Source organism: Podarcis muralis, chromosome 8, assembly GCF_964188315.1.
Source record: "Podarcis muralis chromosome 8, rPodMur119.hap1.1, whole genome shotgun sequence".
NCBI classification, from domain to species: domain Eukaryota; kingdom Metazoa; phylum Chordata; class Lepidosauria; order Squamata; family Lacertidae; genus Podarcis; species Podarcis muralis.
In genome coordinates this window covers 15,983,342-16,004,915 of record NC_135662.1, presented here as the reverse complement: position 1 = coordinate 16,004,915, position 21,574 = coordinate 15,983,342, and the positions used below count along the sequence as shown (strand labels likewise).

Sequence of the window (21,574 nt, the reverse complement as noted above, 5' to 3'; positions counted from 1 at the left end):
GCCAGTGCAAGTAGATAAATAGGTACCGCTCTGGCGGGAAGGTAAACGGCATTTCCGTGCGCTGCTCTGGTTCTCCAGAAGCGGCTTAGTCATGCTGGCCACATGACCCGGAAGTTGTACGCCGGCTCCCTCGGCCAATAAAGCGAGATGAGCGCCGCAACCCCAGAGTCGGTTACAACTGGACCTAATGGTCAGGGGTCCCTTTACCTTTAACACAACAGGAACATGCATATATTTACATATCAATGGCGGCCAACACTCCATGCATCTAGGCCGGGGGTGAGGAACCTTTGGTCTTCCTGATGTTGCTAAACTACAACTCCCATCCGTCTCAGCAAGCATGGCTAATGCCCAAGAATGATGGGAGCTGCCTCAGGAAGCTCAAAGGTTTCCCACACCTGATTAAGGCCATGAAAGCTATTAGGCAGCAATAAAACTACTAATCTTTACAGTGCCACCAGGTTCTTGGCTGATTTTTGCTGCAGCTCGGAGCATTCCCTGTTGAAATCGGTGCATTTCGGTCTTGATTTCAAGGGGTCTGCTCTTGAGTGTGACTGAGCTGGGGGGGGGGGTTTCACTCCAACAGCATTTCCCTACTCAGAAGTAAGCCCCCATCGAGTTCAATCGGTCTCACTCCCAAGCAAGGGTGCACAATGCTTTTTTTAAAGGGGCCTTAGCTCAAGAGCAGAGTTCCGGGTGCGTTCTCCGGGATCCGCACCTGAAATCCTGGAGATTCCTGTTGCCACTCAATGTGGCCAATGCAGAGCTAGACGGGACAATTGTCCGACTCAGTTTCCTATGCTCCTGAGCGTGTGCAAAGTTCTATTTCCTTTCTTCTTTCCTAGCCTTCCCCCCAAACACAAATCGGGCACCAGGGATGCCCCCTACAGAGAAAAAAACACCCTTAAAAAGGACTCGGTGCTTGGAGGTGTTCAAGATTCCGGACGCAGGCCAAGTCTGTGTCAGCCTGTACAGCGCCGAGCACACGCTTTGCCCTGATTGAAGAGGCGTGTGGAAGAAGCGTGTGCGGGTGCATGCGCGCGCACGTGTGTTTGCGTTGCCTTGATCAAGACGGAGCCCCCTCTAGCTCGGCACCGGACGCGGGAAGGTGGGCGCCAAGGCCGCGTCGGCGATCGGAGAAAGGGGGCGGGCGATCGGCGGGGCGGCGCCCAGCGACTACACTCTCCCGGCCCGCCACCTGCGCCTCCGCGCTTCCCTTTCTGGTCCCTCCTTCTTCCTTCCCTACCTGGCCGCGGCCACGTCAGGGGCTCCTGCTGCTGCCGCCGCCGCCGCTTCTGCTGCCTCTCTCTCTCCCTCCCTCCCTCCTTCGCCCGATCGCTCGATCCCTGCTCTGGGATCCCCCCACCTACCCCGGAGGAACCATGATCTCCTCCCGAGGGGGCGCCATGCCGCCGCCCCCCAACGCCACCGCCTACTACCCGCCGCCGCGCATCACCCTGCCCTCCGGCTTGGAGATCCTGCGCACCTACTCGGGGGCCTTCATCTGCCTGGAGATAGTAAGTGGGGGAGCGCGGGTGGGAGGAGAGGCGACCGGGGCGGCAGCAACAAGTGGGAGGCAGAAAGAGAGCACTCCGGGATCTCTCTGCCATGATTGTGCCGGAGGGGATTTTATGCAGTTGTGTTGCCTCTCTGGGCGCTAAAAAAAAAACAACCACCACCAGTTGCAGTTTTTAACATTGGTTGAAAAATATAGGTTTCCCATGCATGTTTTTTCTCTTTCTTGCACTTCCCTAGCAGAAATGCACCAGGTGACATGACTGTCCCACACCTGCCCCTCTTCCCCTCTTAAACCAGGGCACATAGTTTGCTGGAATTTAGCAGAGCTGCACCTGGTCATTGCCAAGATGGATCCCCACCTTGAGTTCTTCCATGGAAGAAAGGTGGACTACGAGTGTGTGTGTGTGTGTGTGTGTGTGTGTGTGTGTGAGAGAGAGAGAGAGAGAGAGAGAGAGAGAGAGAGAAATATCTAAACTGACACCAGGGTGAAAGGTGTACCTGTTCGATTGCCGCTTACCAAACACAGCTGTTAGTCATGAGATTCCCTAACCACTTCTTAAAATTGTGTTTATCTATTCCGTCGAAGTCCCTCCTAGCCACAGCTTTTCCAATTTCCTCCTTGATTTGGATTTTTTAAAAAATTATATAGTCTTCAATCAATGTTCCATGTTTACTTGGTCTTTGAAATGATAGCTGCATTAGGGCCAGTTATGGGTTTTAATCATGCGACACGACCTCATTCCTAGAGCCCCCTTAATTGCTCACTTAATACTTATTTCTCTTCCCAACCCTACACGTCTTGCTTGGACCCATGCCATCTTAGTTAAAAGCTTCCTGTCTTGCCTGATTATGTGGTGCTCATCTATATAAGCCCCACGCTGTCTGAATAGCAGCAGCTTTCCAGGGTCTCAAGTAAAAGAGATCTTTTAACTAGGAGCCAAGACCTTAACCACTGACATTATGCATCCATCCAAAGCTCTGCTTCTGCGCTATGGCCCTTCCCCACAAATCTCCCCCTTCCCCACCCCCATCCAGCCTTCCCAAGGTGGCCAGATGCAAAAGAGACAGGACACTCCATAGAAGAGGAAATTTCAGCAGGTGTTGCATCCCTCCACTGCAACTCTCTCATCCTGACCAGTTCATACACCCATTCCATTCAAGGTTAACTGGCTTGTTGTCAAAGCAGCCGCAGAATGTGTGGTGACAGCCAGTCTTGGGTGTGGCTCATCGCAGCTACAGATTGCAACCTTCTTGTACCATGGATAGCGAACTCTGCCTGCCCAAATGTGGTTGGACTTAGCCCTAGCTAGGATAGCTAGTGGCCGAGGACGATGGAAATCGTGGTCCACAGGTTCTCCAGCCCTCTTCGGTGCTATCATAGACACTGCTAAACCAGGTTTAGTTTCAGAGTTCCCCTGGCACGGCTCCTGTAACGGCATGCAAAAATTCAGGAGCTGGCATTTCCCGCAGCAACCAGAAAAATTTCTTCCTTCTATGCAGCTGTTAAAATCCATAGGAGCCCAGCCAAAGAACCGGGTTGGCAACCTTGTTTATTTTCTTATTCTCACCTGTGTGGATGTACCCAGTCTGCTACACCTTCCTCAGACACACCCACATTACAGGAACACCTCTCCCTACTATTCTCACCTGCTCTCATTATTTCTCAGGATCACGCATGCGCCTTCCTGAACTTCATTTTTCCTCATGCGCTCAGCTCCACGATGCTTCCACTCCCTGTTACCCACATCCCTGGACCTGCTAAAGACAAACACTGCCCACCCCCCAAAGGATGGTAGCCCATGAAGGCGCTTTAAATCCAGAATGTGATTCACAAAATGGACAGTCCGTCATATACCATTTGCCTAACAAGCCAAACTGGAAATCCAGTCACAGGCTTCCCTCTCTTAAAACCTGCCATTTGATTGTAGGGTAGATTCATTGAGCTCTCTCCCACCGCTGCACACACACAAATAATTTCAGTAATGGATTTCAATCTGTTCTCTCCCTTCTCTTTAAAATTCATGTTTCCTGAACAAGTTTGCATGCTAATTGTTTGCTGTAGCAATTAAAACGCTTGCTGGTTCACAAGTAAATAAAGTACGTCTAGACTATACTGAGCGATCCGTACGTTGTTTGTGTGGACAGTTGTCTCTTGCACTCCAGAATTGTAACTCCTTAGAGACAGGGAGCAATTGTGAAATGAATTGACTTTTGTGTTGCTCTCTCTTGGTAGAGATGCAGGGATATGGAGCAAGATTGCCTGCTTGAAATCCGAAGCTGCAAATTCCTATGCAAATAACCTGGGTGTAAGCCCCATTGAATGCGCTGGGACCTACTCCCAAGTAAACATGCATAGGATTATCTTGTATGTGCCTAGAGTTTTCCAGAATAAGCAAGTGATTAAGAGCAGAACAGCGTTTCCCTCTTTGAGATCGAAAGTAAATTCCCTCCTTGTTTACTGAGTAGGGTCATAAATATTTAGCGACTGGGAAGCGAACGCCTTGCAGAGCCCAAGTTAGACAGAAGGCGTAAAACAGGAGCACAGGATCATGCAGATAGGTGGTGGAGTTAGTAAATTATCCAAGCAAGATCATGGAAGAAGAAGAAGAGGAGTTTGGATTTGATATCCCGCTTTATCACTACCCTAAGGAGTCTCAAAGCGGCTAACATTCTCCTTTCCCTTCCTCCCCCACCACAAACACTCTGTGAGGTGAGTGAGGCTGAGAGACTTCAGAGAAGTGTGACTAGCCCAAGGTCACCCAGCAGCTGCATGTGGAGGAGTGGGGAATCGAACCCAGTTCACCAGATTACGAGCCCACTGCTCTTAACCACTACATCACACTGGCTCAGTGGACTGGACAGTGTCTACTGCAGTGCAGGGAACCCTTGGCCCTCCAGGCAATGCTGAACTACAACTCCCAACAGCTCTTGACAGCACTGACCAGGGATGATGGGAGTTGTTCAGCAACAGCCAGAGAGCCAAAGGTTCCCCCACACCTGGTTATAGAGCCATGGAATTGACAGGTGTATCAAAAACCATCTAGTCCACCCCCTGCTCAACACAAGAAAAACAGATCTGGGGCATCCCTGACTGATGGCTTGAAGACCTATAGTGAGGTACAGCCCACCAGCCTCCTAAATAACTGGGAAGCTGCTCTTACCATTAAGAAGTTTATTACAAGGCCTAACAAACCCAGGACAGTTCTGACATACAGCAAGTATGGACAGAAGGAGCACACAGTTTGGCTGAAATTAAACAGGTGTGGTTAATACCTGAATGGGAGACTGTCTGAGAACCCTGCAAATGCCTCCTTGAACTCCCTGGAGGAATAGAGAGATTTAAGTATGTAATACAATGGGTTTGCGCTTAATTTCTGCCTGCAAAAGTGTTCTTGGTGGAAATGGTTCACCAAAATGCCCTACGTTCTTTGCAGTTGGCGGGTTCCCCCTTCCCTGCTGCTCCTTCAGCTCCGCTCTTTTCTCCAACCAATCAGCTATCACACAGCGAGCACGATGACACCCCAGCTCCACGTAGCCCACGAGCGTATCTCCGTTGCTGAGGCAGCCAAGGCAAGGCTCCCTGGCAGGATGCAGCGATTCCTCTCACAGCATGACAAGGATCATTGGTCCAGTTGCCTTGGCAACAGGGACATTTCTTCTCATGCACACCCAAGGCACTACTGCACCCTTTCCTGCCTTCCCTGGGAAAAAAATCACAGGGGGAAAGGTGTGCTTTTCAGGGTGTGCAGAAGCGCTAGCAAAAAAACGAGCCGTTTCGTTTTGGCTTGGTCCTACAAAGTACTCCCTGTTTCCTCTTCCAAGCGTTCGCTTTGCCCTTTGGAAGGGCCTGAGAATGACCACCCTGCAGCCTGTGTCATTTGATCCCTGGCCAGGAGATTACTGCATCCACCATAAACCAGAGGATTAGTGGGTGGGTGGGGAGTGCCAGAGGGCCCATGGCTCCAGGCATGGATTTTTGAGGGGGCAAATCTTAGGCTTAGCTATCCTGGGCCCAAATCGTTCAGGGCTCTGTCTATCAACACAAAAGCCTTGAACCTGGTGCATGGCATGTGCTGCCCACATCAGTTGTCTAGCTATTGCTTCCTATATTCAGAATGGAGTGGCAATGTTCCAGGAAGTGAGGGAAGCTCCACTTCTGGCAAAGGGTGACTTTCTGAAGTCCGGGACGACACATATTTTGTAAATACAGTGTGATTATTGTGCACATACGTTTTGGTTTTAAGACCTTCTTTTGTTTTGTGTTTTCCTTTTGTGTTCTCAGCTGTTCGGAGCACTTGTCTGGATTTTAGTATCCGCCACCCACGTCCCTCTGCCGCTGCTGCAGGGCTGGGTGATGTTTGTGTCGGTGACGGCCTGCTTCACCTCCATCTCCTTCCTCTGCGTTTTCCTCTTCAGTTATAGAGAAAGAATCGCAATTGATTGGAACCGTTTGGTAAGCGTTTAAAAGGCAGCACATTCTCGTTGTTATTATTATTAAATAGAAATCAGTTAATAGCAGTGTCTTCGAGGGCTGTAACATTCTCTGGAAAGTTGGACCCAATTTGCAGGTGCAGTCTCAAGTTTGTTAGCAGGTACAAAACAACAAAGCTAGAAAAAACACATTTTATTTATTTGATTTCAACCCCACCTTTTGTCCAAGGAACTGAAGGTGGTGACGTACATGGTTCACCCCTCTCTGCATTTTACGACATCCCTGTGGGGTAGGCTAGGAGAGTGGCCCACTGCCACCCAGTAAGTTTTGAACCTTGTTCTCCTAGTTCCTGGGATCCCACAAGAGAGAGAGTGGTCTAAACCACTGAGCCTCTTGGGCTTGCCGATCAGAAGGTCGTCGGTTCGAATCCCCGTGACGGGGTGAGCTCCCGTTGCTCTGTCCCACTCCTGCCAACCTAGCAGTGCAAAAGCACGCCAGTGCAAGTAGATAAATAGGTACCACTGCAGCGGGAAGGTAAACGGCGTTTCCGTGCGCTCTGGCTTCCGTCACAGTGTTCCATTGCGCCAGAAGCGGTTTAATCATGCCGACCACATGACCCAGAAAGCTGTCTGTGAACAAATGCCATCTCTCTCGGCCTGAAGCAAGATGAGCACCATACCCAATGGTCGCCTTTGACTGGGCTTAACTGTCCAGGGGTCCTTTACCTACCTTTTAGTCCCCCTAGGGCTCTTAACATTTACATCTCAATATTTTGTATGTTTTCGCTCCCAAGTAATGGATGCATAGCATTGCAGCAATAATGCATAGGAGCAATCAGAATTTACTTAAAATGTCCCTCCAGTTAAATCAAAGCAGATAGTTAGGTAGATATAGACATAGACTTAGAGGTATAGATATAATTGTTTTATTTTGTATAAGTCATGGATATTATTATTTAATACTATTCTAATGATTGTTGAATGTTACTTTTTTGATATTGGTTACCTATTTTAAAGTTATGTTTTATTATCACATTTTTGTATTGCATTAGATTGTTATAAGATGTGCATTTTTTCCCTTTAGCTTGTAAACTGTCTTGAGTATTGTAAAATAGACAGTATACAAATTAAAAATGATGATGATGATGGATGATAAACTTCAATTTTAAAGAGAGGTATCCGTTCTTGTGTGAGAGGGCAGGGGACAAGCCTTTTTTATTAAAACCCCTACTGCAACATTGGAAGGAAGACTCTCCTCCCATCTTAGAGTGCCTGATTTCTTCAACAAATGCGTAAATTAATGCTGAAACAATTTAGTTTATTATGATGCATGCAAATAGCTCCAAGGTGACAATGTGACAGCCACACTTTCCCATTAGCATTTTGTAAATCTCTGCTTTATTAGGGGGAAAAGTTGTGCATCTTTCACGACTAATTAGCAGTTACGAGGGGCAGAACATTTTCCATTTCATAAATTCATCAGTAACGAATAGATGTCAGTTGCAGATACAGTGCTAGGCAAGTCTTGGCCGTTTCAAAGCTTTTAGCTTTGTTTACTTAGCACAAGTAAAATAAACATGCTACGTTAGATCGCTTCTAGTAGTCAAATAACGTACGAAGGGCACAGCATTGGCTACCACTCTTCTAAGGCATCAGGGGGAGGAAACCACCCTTTCAAAGTGAAAATTTTACAGTGCGAATTATCATATTCCAATTCAAAATTTCCTGTAAACTGCACATCACTGCTGATTCACAAGTGTGAGTTCATCACTTATCACATCATGGCTCTTTGCTGAATGTGTGAACTCTCTCAACTGGGAAAAGTGCATTTGAAATGACACTGAGTGGTATGGCTTCTCCTCCCCGTGGGGATTGTTCTGTGATGATTCATTCATACTTATGCAAGTCATAACTTGATGCTGCCATAAGGGAGTGATGAACATACATGCGTTTGGCTGGCTAGTGGATGTCCAGGAAGACTTAAAGCAGCCTTCCTGCGTCCTCAGACATTGTTGGGTTACAACTCCCATCATCCCAGACCATTGCCTATACTGGCTGGGGATGATGGGAGTTGTGGTCCAAAAACATCTGGAGACCCAGTTTTGGGGAAGGCTATATTACTATGGCTGTGAGCATGATTGCTTGGGACGCTAATATTCTGGAACAAGGGTGGACAGAAATTAGCTTCTGATGCAGTTTTATGTCATCTGATCAAGTCCACAAAAATGTTTTGCTCTTAAGGAAGTCAAACCCTCCTGATGGGTAGCCAGGGTGATGTTCTCCAGATGTTGCATCCGTCATGCCCTTCATCCCTGACCACGAGCTGGGAGATGATGAGAGCTGGAGTCAAGTAACATGGAGCTTTTCAAGCACAGGTTGGGTGGCCATCTATTATGGATGCTTTAGCTGAGATTCCTCCATTGCAGGGGGTTGGACTAAATCAGTGATGGCCAAACTTGGCCCTCCATCTGTTTTGGGACTACAATTCCCATCATCCCTGACCACTGGCCCTGTTAGCTAGGCATGATGGGAGTTGTAGTCCCCAAACAGTGGGAGGGCCATCACTGGACAAAATGACATCACAAGTTTGGCCATCACTGGACAAAATGATTCTAGGAGTGCCTTCAGACTCTACAATTCTACGGTTCTACCATCTGGAGGGCACATAGTGTTGCTCTTGAAGTATTGTGGACACTGGATTGTCTACAATGCTGCTCCTGCTCAGAGCAGACCCAGGCAAGTTATTGAAACTGACTACTTCATGGTCATTCATTCCAGTGAGTCTACTCAGAGTAGGACTAATATGGGCGGCAACCCAGAAACTCTGTGAAGGCTGTGCAAACTAGCAGCTTTCAAGACCGCACTATGCTGCAGGGCCACTGGAGAGATTGTAAACCTTTCAGACCCAAATCGAAGCACTTAGAAATTTTATCACTCCCGGGAGTGAACAATTCCATTAGTTTCAATGGAAGCAAATTTCAGCTGGGGATAGGCTTGTCAACGCCTACTCCTCAGTGTTTACGCCATGCCTGCAGAGATGGAACCCTCGTGGTTTATTTGGGTGTTCCTTCGGTGCTGTTGTGGGATTATATTCATCTCTTCCTCTGTTGTGTGCGCACAGAGTGGGAGCACTCTGAAAGCACTTTTGATCTGGAAAGCCACAAACACCTCCATGTATGTTTGCATTCATCCTTTCCTTGCTTGCACAGCAAACAAGAAAGGCCCATGGCTCTATTGCAGATTTCAGGCTTCGCCTGCACAACACGCCCCAGTCAACAGTGCCATGGAGAATTGTTTGCTCGTTTGACCTTTGTTTTACACCAGGCGCTTAATTTGTGTCAGCTAATGCAGGTCCAGGCCTGCCTGCTGTGTATCCCACACCAGGGAACCATTCCTAAATTACGTCGGGTCTTTGCATCAATTTTGCAGCATAGAGTTAGCCATATTGCCATATTGCCTTTAACCCCACACTTTGGGCTCCTCCATACAACCTGTTTGTTGAGCATTCATCCCGAACCGCTTGCACAAAGCTCATGCAGTGGTTGGAGAAGACCCAGTCTGTATTCAGTGTTTAGTTTTATTTGTTTGCGGAGAAGATAAACAGCAATGAGCATTCATGCTCATTTGTTTGTTTGGTGGTTATACATCTTCCCATTAATCCATTGTTAATGACGGAAGGACCATAGCTTGGCGGTAGAGCATCTTCTTCGCATCTCCAGGTGGGGCTGGGCACACCTTCTCCTACCTGAAACCCTGGAAAACTGCTGCCAGCCAGAGTAAACAATGCTGAGCTAGATGGTTTGACTTGAGATAAGGCAGTTTCCTATGTTTATCCCACACTTTATAGCGCATATCCCTGTCATTTCCCTGTCTGCAAAAGGTCTTATTTTAAAAAAGCAGCTAATTTGTTATCCCAGAATCCTTTTTATGCAAACCTACATTTCCTTTGCATAAATTAAAAAAGGACCTACATTTCTTTTGTAGGGACACGGGCAGCTCTGTGGGTTAAACCACAGAGCCTAGGACTTGCCGATCAGAAGGTCGGTGGTTCAAATCCCCGCGACGGGATGAGCTCCCGTTGCTCAGTCCTTGCTCCTGCCCACCTAGCAGTTTGAAAACACATCAAAGTGCAAGTAGATAAATAGGTACTGCTCCGACGGGAAGGTAAACGGTGTTTCCGTGTGCTGCTCTTGTTCACCAGAAGCGGCTTAGTCATGCTGGCCACATGACCCGGAAGCTGTACGCCGGCTCCCTCAGCCTATAGTGCGAGATGAGCGCGCAACCCCAGAGTCATCCGCAACTGGACCTAACAGTCAGGGGTACCTTTACCTTACATTTCCTTTAGAGTGGCTTCATTGAAGTGGGAGCCAATCCTGGTGAGGGAGCTGTTCTCTCTGAAGTTTGGAGCTGTCAGTAGAGTATGTCCTAGTATGGAGACTCTTTAGTCGTGCAACTGGAATAAATAAGCGAATAGGGGCAAAAATCTCTGGCAGTCTGGGGACTCAGCTATACAGCTGCAAATAAAACGTTTTAAGTGCAATATGTGATGTGACACTAGATGGTCGATGGTGAGCCGTATGGAAAAATCAAAGTATTTTTAATAAAATGCACACAAAAAAAATTCACAATTTTTTTTTGTATATATGTAGATTCTACCTGGGATTCCTTGTTTCTGTTACAGAGTGGAGGAGGTAGCAGCAGCGGTGGAGGAAGCCGCTCGGGCGCCTGGGGTGGCGCGCCCAGGGGCGGGGCGAGCCGCCCATAGGGGTGGGGCACACCGCAGGGCCTCCAGAGTCTGCCTGCCTCCTCCCACTCAGTCGCCTTACAGCTGGGGGAGAGGCAGTGGGCGGACTGTTTGGGCAGCGCGGAGCCTGCGTGCCCCCAAGCCACCGCGTCTCTCCCGGGAGAGATGCGTGGCTCGGGCGTGCTGCAGGCCCCACGGTGAGTGGCGCCCACTATTTGTCACCCCTGGTCAAATCTGGGGTGGCCCACACCCGCCACACACCCCTTCCTCTGCCCCTGAATAGCAGTTGTGAGGGGCAAGACAGCTGAGTGGCATAGGGAAGCTAGTGGGTGTGATCCAGAGGTGTCGAGGGCATCAAGAGAAAGAAGTAGTGGGCTTGCTGGCATGGCTGCCATTTTAATTGTCCCACAATGCAACACCCTTTTGCGTGGGTCCTCATTTTGTCACTTCTGTTCCAGTGGTTTTCTGGTTTTGTCTGTGTCCAAATAATGGTGTGGGTTATTGAATTTGGACCCCCATAATCTTTAAAAAACAAAAACATGCCTTTCCCTCTGGCAAAGGTTTCCGTCCTTCTACTAGTGACAGAGAACTTTATTGTACTGGTTGCCAAGGGGCAGAGGAAGTTCCAGGCGGGTAGAGGAAATGAGATCATCTACCTTCTGAAAACACCCACAAAGACCTGCGCACACTGGGCTACTCATACGGGATGTATGTGGTCCCTTCATCGGCCAGAAGTTTGAGCAAAGGTGTTGCCCAGCGGACATCTGAAGGCCTAGGAGATGAATGGTGGTCCTTAGTCCATGGTCACTACAAACTGCTTATTGTGCTGCTTGTTTCCTCAAAGGATCCTGGTTCCCTTGTGTGTTCCTAAGACAGGAACAGTAATTGAATTTCTGTGAATCGCCTTGTGGCTTCATCTATCATACTCCAGGAGAATGCCCTTTTATATGATGGCCTGTGTGAGAAGGGAAGGCCTTATATTCAAAGAGGCTATTGCAGTGGTTCTCTGCGAGATCTCACACAGAGACACATTATGTACATATTTACACACACACAAAGCCTGCGTTTCCACTCACTGGAACCACAAATCTTGCCACACTCTCCTTCCAACTACCTCAAATGCAGTACACATTACTTTTCCTCTGTAGGGTTGAACAGCAGCTGTTCGCTCATATGAGAGAAACTAAAGAAGCAAACCTGTGGAGTTTGCTAAATGTTAGGAGGAAATCTGCCAGCCTACACCATCCCTGATCTTTTCCCTGGAAGAGGAAAAAATATGCAGGACACATTTGGCATTTCCCGACAATATTGTTTGGTAGCTGCTGCAGGTGTGAGCAACTACCAAAACCCTAAGCACAGCGACATCCCATTTTTCCTTTTGCAAAAGGTTGCCAAAGGAACATTGACTGACAGCAGTCAACATCCCCTGTAACACAGGGTTAGGCCCTGAGTTCATTCCTGTTTTGTTTCTACCATATAAATCAAGGTAGGGAAACTTTGGGTCTGTGGGCTGAAAGTGGCCCTCTAGGATGCTGTCTCTGGCCCTTCGAATTCTCCCCAGGCTACAGCCCTCACTGTGTATTTGCTTGGCTGAGTTGTGTTCTTGAACTCTGATAACATACCCTCCAATATTCTTCTGATGAAAATCAGGAAATGCGTCTTTTTGGTGCTGTGCTTCCATGCAAGTCAGCAGGCTCATGCGACAGCACAGCTCTGAAAGATCTCCCTGAACTCAGTGGTGGCAGTGCTGGAGAGGGAGAAATTGGGACATTCTGCCATCCAATCAGAAGCCAGGATGGCTTCTGTAATTTCAGTATTTCCCAGGAAAATACTGAGGTGTGTGTATAATGCCTCTTGTCTCTCTAGATGGAGCATACAGAGTGGGGGTGGGTGGGTAGGAATTAGCCTACTGCAGAAAGGAAAAACCCACGTGTGATGCCCTGCCTGCTCCAAAAGAGAAAGGCTGTGTGGAGTAGTGGTTAGAGTGTCTGACTAGGACCTGGCAGGCTCAAGTCCTGAAGCTCACTGGGTGACCTTGGGCCAGTCCTTGTCTTTCAGCCTTTCAGAGGTTGTGAGGATAAAATCGAGATGCACGTGCCTCTGCCTTGAGCTCGGTGGAGCAGAGGTGGGGTATAAATTTAATAGCAAATATTAATCCTGCTTTTATTTATTTTATTGTTCCGCTCAAACCGACTCTTTATTTTAATTTTTGTTCCTTTTCAGGATTTCATTTACCACGCAGGTGTCTTTGTCTGCTATTTTGGGACCTTTCTACTGCAAGCGGCAACCACCTCTTTGCATTCTCACCCGGTGAAGTACACCGTCAATTTCGACACCACCAGGAACATCAGTACCACTAGCTTTGAGAAGCTTCTAAGTGAACACGAATACAACTTGAGCATCGCAGCTGCCGTAAGTATTATAAAGGCACATCCTTAAAGGGGGAGAGGGGACAAGTTTCTCCCTCCTCTTCTCTCCCCTTCAGACCTGTCTTCCTCTCCTGACCATGAGACGGCTCTGATGGGATACAGTGGTACCTCGGGTTAAGAACTTAATTCGTTCCAGAGGTCCGTACTTAAACTGAAACTGTTCTTAACCTGAAGCACCACTTTAGCTAATGGGACCTCCCGCTGCCGCTGCACTGCAATTTCTGTTCTCATCCTGAAGCAAAGTTCAAAACCCGAGGTACTATTCCTGGGTTAGCAGAGTCTGTAACCTGAAGCGTCTGTAACCCGAGGTACCACTGTACTGCAATGCCTTGAGGGCTTACCCAGGCTTCCTTTTGGGTTGTGTTCCTAGACAGTGGTCCACGCTTTAAAGCTCTGTGTCCGAGCAGTTACTTCTTTGTCCTGGAGGTTTCCCTGGGGAGGCCCACATTTAATCTTTTTCAGGCTGGAATAATAATAATAATAATAATAATAATAATGAATTTATATCCCACCCTCCCCAGCCAAAGCCGGGCTCAGAGCGGCTAACATCATACAAGTAAGGCAATGCATAAAAACAAGCGGTCAATACATTAAGATACATCCCACAATTAATTCAAACAAATTAAAACTGGACAAGTGGCAATATTCAGGTTAAAACTGAAGGCGGTTATCAACTGTTTCCACTGATATTATAAGCACCTGTGAGCAGGCTGGGAACTTCCTTCGTGCTTGTTCTTATACAAGGAGAAAATGAGTCAGACTGAACCCTGACCAAAGGCCAGCAAGACAGCTCTGTCTTGCAGGTCCTGTGGAAAGATGTCAAATCCTGCAGGGCCCTAGTCTCTCGTGAGAGAGTATTCCACCAGGCCAGGGCCATGGCCGAAAAGGCCCTGGCTCTGGTCAAGGCCAGTCTGTTCTCTCTGGGGCCCGGAATCTTTAGGATGTTGTTATTTGCAGACCATAAGGTCCTCTGTGGGGCATACCAGGAGAGGCGGTCCCATAGGTATGAGGGTCCTAGGCCGTATAGGGCTTTAAAGGTTAAAACCAGCACCTTAAACCTGATCCTGTACTTCACCGGGAGTACCCTACCTAAGCTTTGTCCACTTTATGTAGAGAGCCTCCAGTATATCTGAAGGAGTGTCTCCACCTCCATCGTTCTGCCCGGACACTGAGGTCCAGCGCCGAGGGCCTTCTGGCGGTTCTCAAGTTAAAGGGAACCAGGCAGAGGGCCTTGTCGGTAGTGGCACCCGCCCTGTGGAATGCCCTCCCCCCAAATGCCAAAGAGAAAAATAACTACCAAACTTTTAGAAGACATCTGAAGGCAGCCCTGTTTAGGGAAATTTTTAATGTTTGATGGACTACTGTATTTTAATATTTTGTTGGAAGCTGCCCAGAGTGGCTGGGGAAACCCAGCCAGATGGGCAAGGTATAAATAATAAATTATTATTATTGTTGTTGTTGTTGTTGTTGTTGTTGTTGTTGTTGTTGTTGTTATTCTTAGGAAGCACTCTTAGACATCACCTGCTGAGAAGGCATCAGTGAGTTTGAGGCGCTCAGTGTGCAAGGGGCAGCTTTCTCAGGGGAGAACGACTTATGAGTTGGTGTCTCTGGTGGTTTGCAGGTGGGGGGAGGCTGCCAGGGCGATTTCCCAGGTGCATTCTTTTGGTGGGGGAGGCGTGTTGCTCATGGCGCTGTCCTTGAGCCAGCCCTGTGCTATCTTGCGAGGCTGGAATCTGTTCAAAGCAGGGCTGGCTCAGGGAGGGCAGAGCAAAAAGGATGCAACAGCCTTGCGCCCTTCGATCCCAGCTCCTTGGGGGCAAAGCTACATGCAAGGGGCGCATGGCGTTCTTCTCAGGCTGCCCTCTCCGAGCTGCTTTCTAAAGCTTCACAAAGTGGCACAGGCCTGGTGTCGCTCTGGCAATGGGTTCCTTCTGCTTCGCGTCCCGCTCCCTGGGCACACACATGCGCTTTAGGCGCAGTTAAAGCACGCTCCGCCGCTGGTAGTTTGAGGGCCTCAGGTTGGAGGGGTTGCAGCTCAGGCTTGGAGTCCAGGCCTAAACCTGGGTTCAACCCCTCCATGGCTTGCACGGCTGGTTTCTCTGATGCAGCTGGTTCTTTCTGCCCTCTGTCATAATCTTAGTTGCTGTATAGCAGGCATGTCCAACAGGTAGATCGCAATCTACTGGTAGATCACGGGGGTGTCCCAGGTCGATCGCAGGTTGATCTCCCTCCCCCCCCAAAAAAGCTCAACAACCTTGGTAAAGGTAAAGGGACTCCTGACCATTAGGTCCAGACGTGGCTGAGTCTGGGGTTGCGGCGCTCATCTCGCTTTATTGGCCGAGGGAGCCGGCGTACAGCTTCCAGGTCATGTGGCCAGCATGACTAAGCTGCTTCTGGCAAACCAGAGCAGCGCACGGAAACGCCGTTTACCTTCCCGCCGGAGTGGTACCTATTTATCTACTTGCACTTTGACGTGCTTCCGAACTGCTAGGTGGGCAGGAGCAGGGACCGAGCAACAGGAGCTCACCCTGTCGCAGGGATTCAAACCACCGACCTTCTGATCGGCAAGTCCTAGGCTCTGTGGTTTCACCCACAGTGCCACCCGCGTCCCTCAACAACCTTGGCTTCTCCAAAAAAAGCTCAACCACTCTGGTCCATCCTCCAATGACAATGGGTAGATCACTGACAGTTTTTTTTAATACTGTGAGTCTCTTGGAAGTTGGACGTCCCTGCTGTATAGTGTCAGGATTATGACACTTCCTTGTTTGGGAAGCCTTGACTAGTGATGACTAGGCTTTTTTTTGGCTAGTGTGAGTGCTATGGATGAGAGGGAGGGAGGGAAAGAGAAAGAGAGAGAACACCACACCCTGGTGGTTTTGCCTGTGGTTTACGAAGCTGCAAAACAGGTTAACAGAGCAAGAGTGAGTAGGAAATCCATAATGTAGAGCTGAATTTACGCTGAGCTGACCCCATGGGTCAAGCTACTGCTCTTCACTACTGCTGCCTGTGCCACTTTTGAAGTGCTTAAATTGGGGGCAGGGCAGGGAAAGGAGCTGTGCCCCCTTAGGAGTTGCGACTGACCGTCTTAGCTACATAGGAAGCTGCCTTATTTTGGCTCATATTCTTTGCCAATCAAGCCCAGTGCAGCTTGCTCGGACAGGCAGCAGCCCTCCATCATCTATCCCACCACTTCCTATAACACGACCCCTTTAACAGGAAGTGCCAGCTATCAAACCTGCAACCTTCTCTGAGGAAAGTATGTGCTTCTCCACTGAGCCACACTCCTTCCCCTGAGAGGCTGTGGGAAGGGCTGGAGTATTTCTCTAATGTCTAGTTAGGCTTCTTGGGCCCCCTTCCCCATTAATGCTTGGCACATGGGCCATTTCTGGTGATGTCTGGCCATCCAAACGCTGACACAAGACTATCCATGGTTCTCCTCTTGTTCTTTGACTGTTTCTTCAAAGGGTCCTATTGAGCTTTCTCCCTCCCATTATGGCTTTTATAGGACTCCAGTCCTCAATCCACCCCTAAGGTGGACCCCTGGGGACACACAGTGCAGATTAATAATCATTTCTCCTCTCCAGGAAACCCTGAAAGCTGTAAGTCAGGGGTAGCCAACATGGCGTCCTTCAGATTCTGTTGGACTACAACTCCCATCATCCCTTGCCATTGGGACTTCCCACAACATCTGAAATCCCACAACATCTGAAATGTGCTGTGTAGAGTACTCCTGTTGCAATGTTTCTGAGAATGACATACTAGAGAATACTAATATTTCACCAGACTACAACACCCAAGATACTTTGGAGGGATCCATGACTAGTTAAACCTGTCTAAAATGTATGTTGTTGTTGTTTAGTCATTTAGTCGTGTCCGACTCTTCGTGACCAGAGCACGCCAGGCACTCCTGTCTTCCACTGCCTCCCATAGTTTGGTCAAACTCATGCTGGTAGCTTCAAGAACACTGTCCAACCATCTCGCCCTTTGTCATCCCCTTCTCCTTGTGCCCTCCATCTTTCCCAACATCAGGGTCTTTTCCAGAGAGTCTTCTCTTCTCATGAGGTGGCCAAAGTAAGGCTAAATCCTCAATGTCTGCTTGGACACCCACTTGAGTCACTGCCCTGGTTCATTGTGACCCAAAAGGGGCGAATATCATGCGCAATCAGGGATTAATTATCTTTTAATAAGAACAAAACCTGGGTTGCATTGCTCAGCATGCTTACGTAAGGATACACTTTGAACTTGGTGGGGCTGGTGCTCAGATAGATCTGCTTTATTACCAAGGCATTAGGGAGACATCAAAGCCATTAAGCAATCTATGGAGCACAGTCCCAATGTTAGAAAGAAACCTGGATTACGTTTTCCCTTTAACCCTTGGAGAGGTTTCAGGTTGAGAATTAATGCCAAATTTATATAACCAAAGTTGATGTCATCCACATTATTTTTGGGTGACTCACCTCAACGGCTTTGATGAACAGGTAGATCAAAGAACATGTTATTCAGGGAATCTCCCAGCAAGATCTCTCTCTCTCTCTCTCTCTCTCTCTCTCTCTCTCTCTCTCTCTCTCTCTCTCTTCCCCCCTCCCCACACACACTTTTCCTTTGTGAAAACTGAGGAATACTTTACTATCCCACCAACCCAACAGGCGCAGTTTTGCAGGTCTTTAAAAATGTGTTGCTCTTCCCATTATTTCCTTTTAAAGTGATGATGTTTTAAGTGCCCTTTTAAGTGAGGGGAAATGGAAGGTTGGGGTTGGAAGAGAGCAGGCCTACTGCCTAAAGCTTGGAGAAAGAGGTGGGCCACTGGCGGAGGAAGAGGAGTGCGGGGGGAGCGCACCGCCCCCGGCAGCGCAATCTGGGTAGGGTGCCATCGCGGCTGTTTCCCCGCCCCCAGGACGCGCCCCCCCGCCCCCTCAGCTCTGTCACTGAGGTGGGCAAGCCGCGGTGGTCAGTGTTGGGGTCACTAATAATAATAATAATAATAATAATAATTAATTTATTTATACCCCGCCCTCCCCGGCCAGAGCCGGGTTCAGGGTGGCTAACACCAATAAAATTACAATAAAACATAATGAGACACAATTTCCAGATACTATTTTCAGCATCTGAGCATGCGCAGGTGCGATTTTTGGCACCGCGGAAGCAAGTCCCTGCGCCGGTTTAGCGCAGCGCGCGGGGACTCACCAAGAGGGCGACTTGGTTTGGGGGCGGCTCATGGGCTGGTTAAACGACCCCTGCGGGCCACTTGTAGCCGATGGACCTTAGGTTGCCTACCCCTGCTCTAATGACTACATCGCGCTGGCTTCCTAGAGAACTTATGCTATGGGGCAGCTGTATAATTAAGCAGACAACTAAATATGGGGAAAGGGAAAAGGCAGTTAGAGAAGGATCTGAAATATTTCATTGAAGTTTGAATTTGTTTTGTTCTAGATTGTTTTATTTGATGTTTCAATGTGTTGTAAACCGCTTTGAGGGTTTTTTCCTTTAAAATATAAAGTGGCATAGAAATGATACAAATAATAATAATAATAATAATACAGTCATACCTTGGAAGTCAAGCAGAATCCGTTCCGGAAGTCCGTTCCGACTTCCAAAACGTTCAGAAACAAAAGCGCGGCTTCTGATTGGCTGCAGGAAGCTCCTGTAGCCAATCAGAAGCCAAGTTCAGCTTCCAAAAATAGTTCAAAAACCGGAACACTCACTTCTGGGTTTTGATCATTCGAGAGTCAATTTGTTAGGGAGCCAAGGCGTTTGAGATCCAATGTACGGCGGTAATAATAATAATAATAATAATAATAATAATAATAATAATAATAAAAAATCTCACTGCAAAAAAAGGTGCCTAGGCATTCTGTTGTGGCAACCATAACCTTGATTTAAGGAGCCATGTGGTGATTAGCTTATATATCTGAGTTTCTGATTGGGAGGAAAGAGGGATTTGAAATCTAGTGGAACAGACAATTTTCTACAGGAAAACTCACCTGGCGCTTCCTTCCTCCCTCTGCAGATCTTTGCCTTTGCAACAACTGTGTGTTATGGGTGCAGCACTACCCTGGCTCTACGAAGATGGAAGCTATAGCACTAGAATCGACAAGGCAGCTAAAGGGCATCCCGTCTCGTTTGCGTACTTGTTCTGATGATCAAATGATGTACTACTTGTGGAGTTGCAAAGGATGCTTGGAACACATTTATATTTTTCTAAGATGTTGACACACACAAACATACACAAGAAGTCTATGTCATAATTATATATGCGTGTATATAATATATATATATATATAATATATATATTTGGACAAGGGTAGGGGAAAACTTGTTTATTTCTCCAGTTTTCAGTTGCTTATGTTAACTAATTTCCCGGGAGCGTTACAGATAGTATTATAAAGTTGAGTGATGGAATAGGGTTATCGTCGGCAGACAACTGTGTACTTTTTTTTTTTGGTGCTAAACATCTGCTTGCAAGAGAAACAAACATCTCTGCAGACGGGCTGTGTCTCTCGCACACACACAAACACAGGGAGGCAGCTATGAAACGATAACCCGCCGAGCATCCGCCTGAAAGCTAAGTGTGTTTGCAGGCCTGCCAACATCAGCAGCTAAACACAACCTCCATTTATTTCAGTGCGGCATCCTTTGGCAACCTGGTGCCCTCCAGATGTTGTTTTGGTCCTGCCCCTATCAGTTGTCATTCCACAACATCTGTAAGTTGGCAAAAGGTGCAGTGGGGACTGTGCTGGACTAAGGTTCCCAACTCCCTGGGTTTGGCCCTGAGTTGGGTTTTGCAGTCAAATTCTCAAGGCCATTGGGTAATGTCAAACTGCTGCCTTTGAATCTTGAGTCTAGGAGGTTTTCAGTAGTATTCCTCTAAAACAGTATAAAAATAGCTCACCATTCTGAAAGAGAAAAGGTGTAAACTTTTCTATCAATGTTTCCCCAGATTTCCAATTTCTCCAGTGGAAAAACCAGGGAGGAAACTTACCCAACCACATATTAATTTTTCCCTGTTTCTCTTGATCTTCACATCTGTAAGTGCCACCACTCTGAGCCCAATTTAGGTCTCTTTTCAAAAACTGGCCGCTCCATTCCAGAGATCTGTCAACGGCATGTGGGATTTCCATGGAAATCTCTTGAAATCATTTAACAATTTCTCAGGAGCCATGCTTGGTGGGTTCTCCTAATGCTCTTGAACTGATGTCTATGCAGGCAGTAAATGTAATATTTTTCAGAAAGTTGATTTCCCTTTTTTTTTTATTACTTTAAAAAAAAGTAATTTATGGAAAGGTGGGTGGGCGGGGGAGTCTTTTAATATTCATTCAGTCCTTATATAAGGATCTAGTTTTAGTTTTTAAACTGTACTTTTCACCTGTAATCCTCAAAGCATTTTAGAGAAAAAAATTCTTGCCTAAGAGGAAAGAGTTAGGTAAGCAACATACTCAAAGCTTTAACATTAGCAGAGAATGGAAGTGTACTTAAAAAAAAAAAAGGCAAGCCAGGAATATTAATTGGTTGGATTTGAAATCATGACAACTAGCTAATTCAATAACCATATAGATCTCAAAAGTTGGGCTCTTTCTATCTGGTATTTGTTGGGCTGGTAATATAAATATTTTTTACAGCTCTGAATTTAAATTGTATATCAAAATACCTTTTTGAAACGCTTTGTGTTTCTTCAAGGGAAATAGTTATATTCGGTTTTAAAATACATACCTGTATTGATTAGCACTGTAGTTCATATGATCCACTCACAAAACAGGCATATTGTTTCAACTCTGTGTGGGCTGTATAAACTCGGATTTTATTTCTTACTTCTCCTGGTCCTGCGCGTCTTACTGCAACAATATGGAGTCCCTTTGGGCAAGATCTGGAAAGTGCCAATGTCTAAACTCATATTATCTAATTTATAATGTAGACTCTCGCACTTATTGGAAACGGCTTTAGATTCTGAAAGCCAATAGCTTCTTGCATTGACAAATTTTGTTTCAGCAACGTGTATTTATATTGCAGAGCACCTCTAAAGCATTGTTCTCAGCGTGGAAAAAATGTATATTTGTGGTTAACTGTTGTGCAGATTTCTCCCTTGCATATAAATGTTTGCACTATTTCATCTGGATGAGCAAGTTCTTAACCCATTTATGCTTTCTGTAAGTGTGGCATTTAACTCTTTCTTCTAACAAAAGTTTCTTAAAGATCATGTGAATGGAATTGAGTCCAGATCTCCAGCTTGATTCTTTGTATCGCCTCATTTTGTTGTGCTGCGAGACACCACGAATCAAAGGAAGGCATCGCCACTTGCTGAAACCAATGTTGAAATCGGAAAACGCAGCCTACACGGGGAGTTGGTAGAGGATTAGGGGCTCTGGATAGGAGACAGGCTGGATCCAGTCTAGGCATTGCAGCCTAGACAAGATAAAGTTAGAAATTGGGTTTGGAGTGCAATTTTGAGAGGAAGCGG

General features: G+C 47.2%; 1 protein-coding gene across 1 annotated transcript; it reads left to right on the top strand.

The window, feature by feature from the left end:
• The first annotated feature begins 1,068 nt into the window (after positions 1 to 1,068).
• Positions 1,069 to 21,328, top strand: MAL2 (mal, T cell differentiation protein 2). The gene is made up of 4 exons (XM_028736242.2): positions 1,069 to 1,517; positions 5,801 to 5,971; positions 12,917 to 13,105; positions 19,130 to 21,328. The coding sequence occupies exons 1-4, from the start codon at positions 1,383 to 1,385 to the stop codon at positions 19,199 to 19,201; spliced, it is 567 nt and encodes a 188-aa protein (XP_028592075.2). The 5' UTR covers positions 1,069 to 1,382; the 3' UTR covers positions 19,202 to 21,328.
• The last annotated feature ends 246 nt before the right edge of the window (positions 21,329 to 21,574 follow it).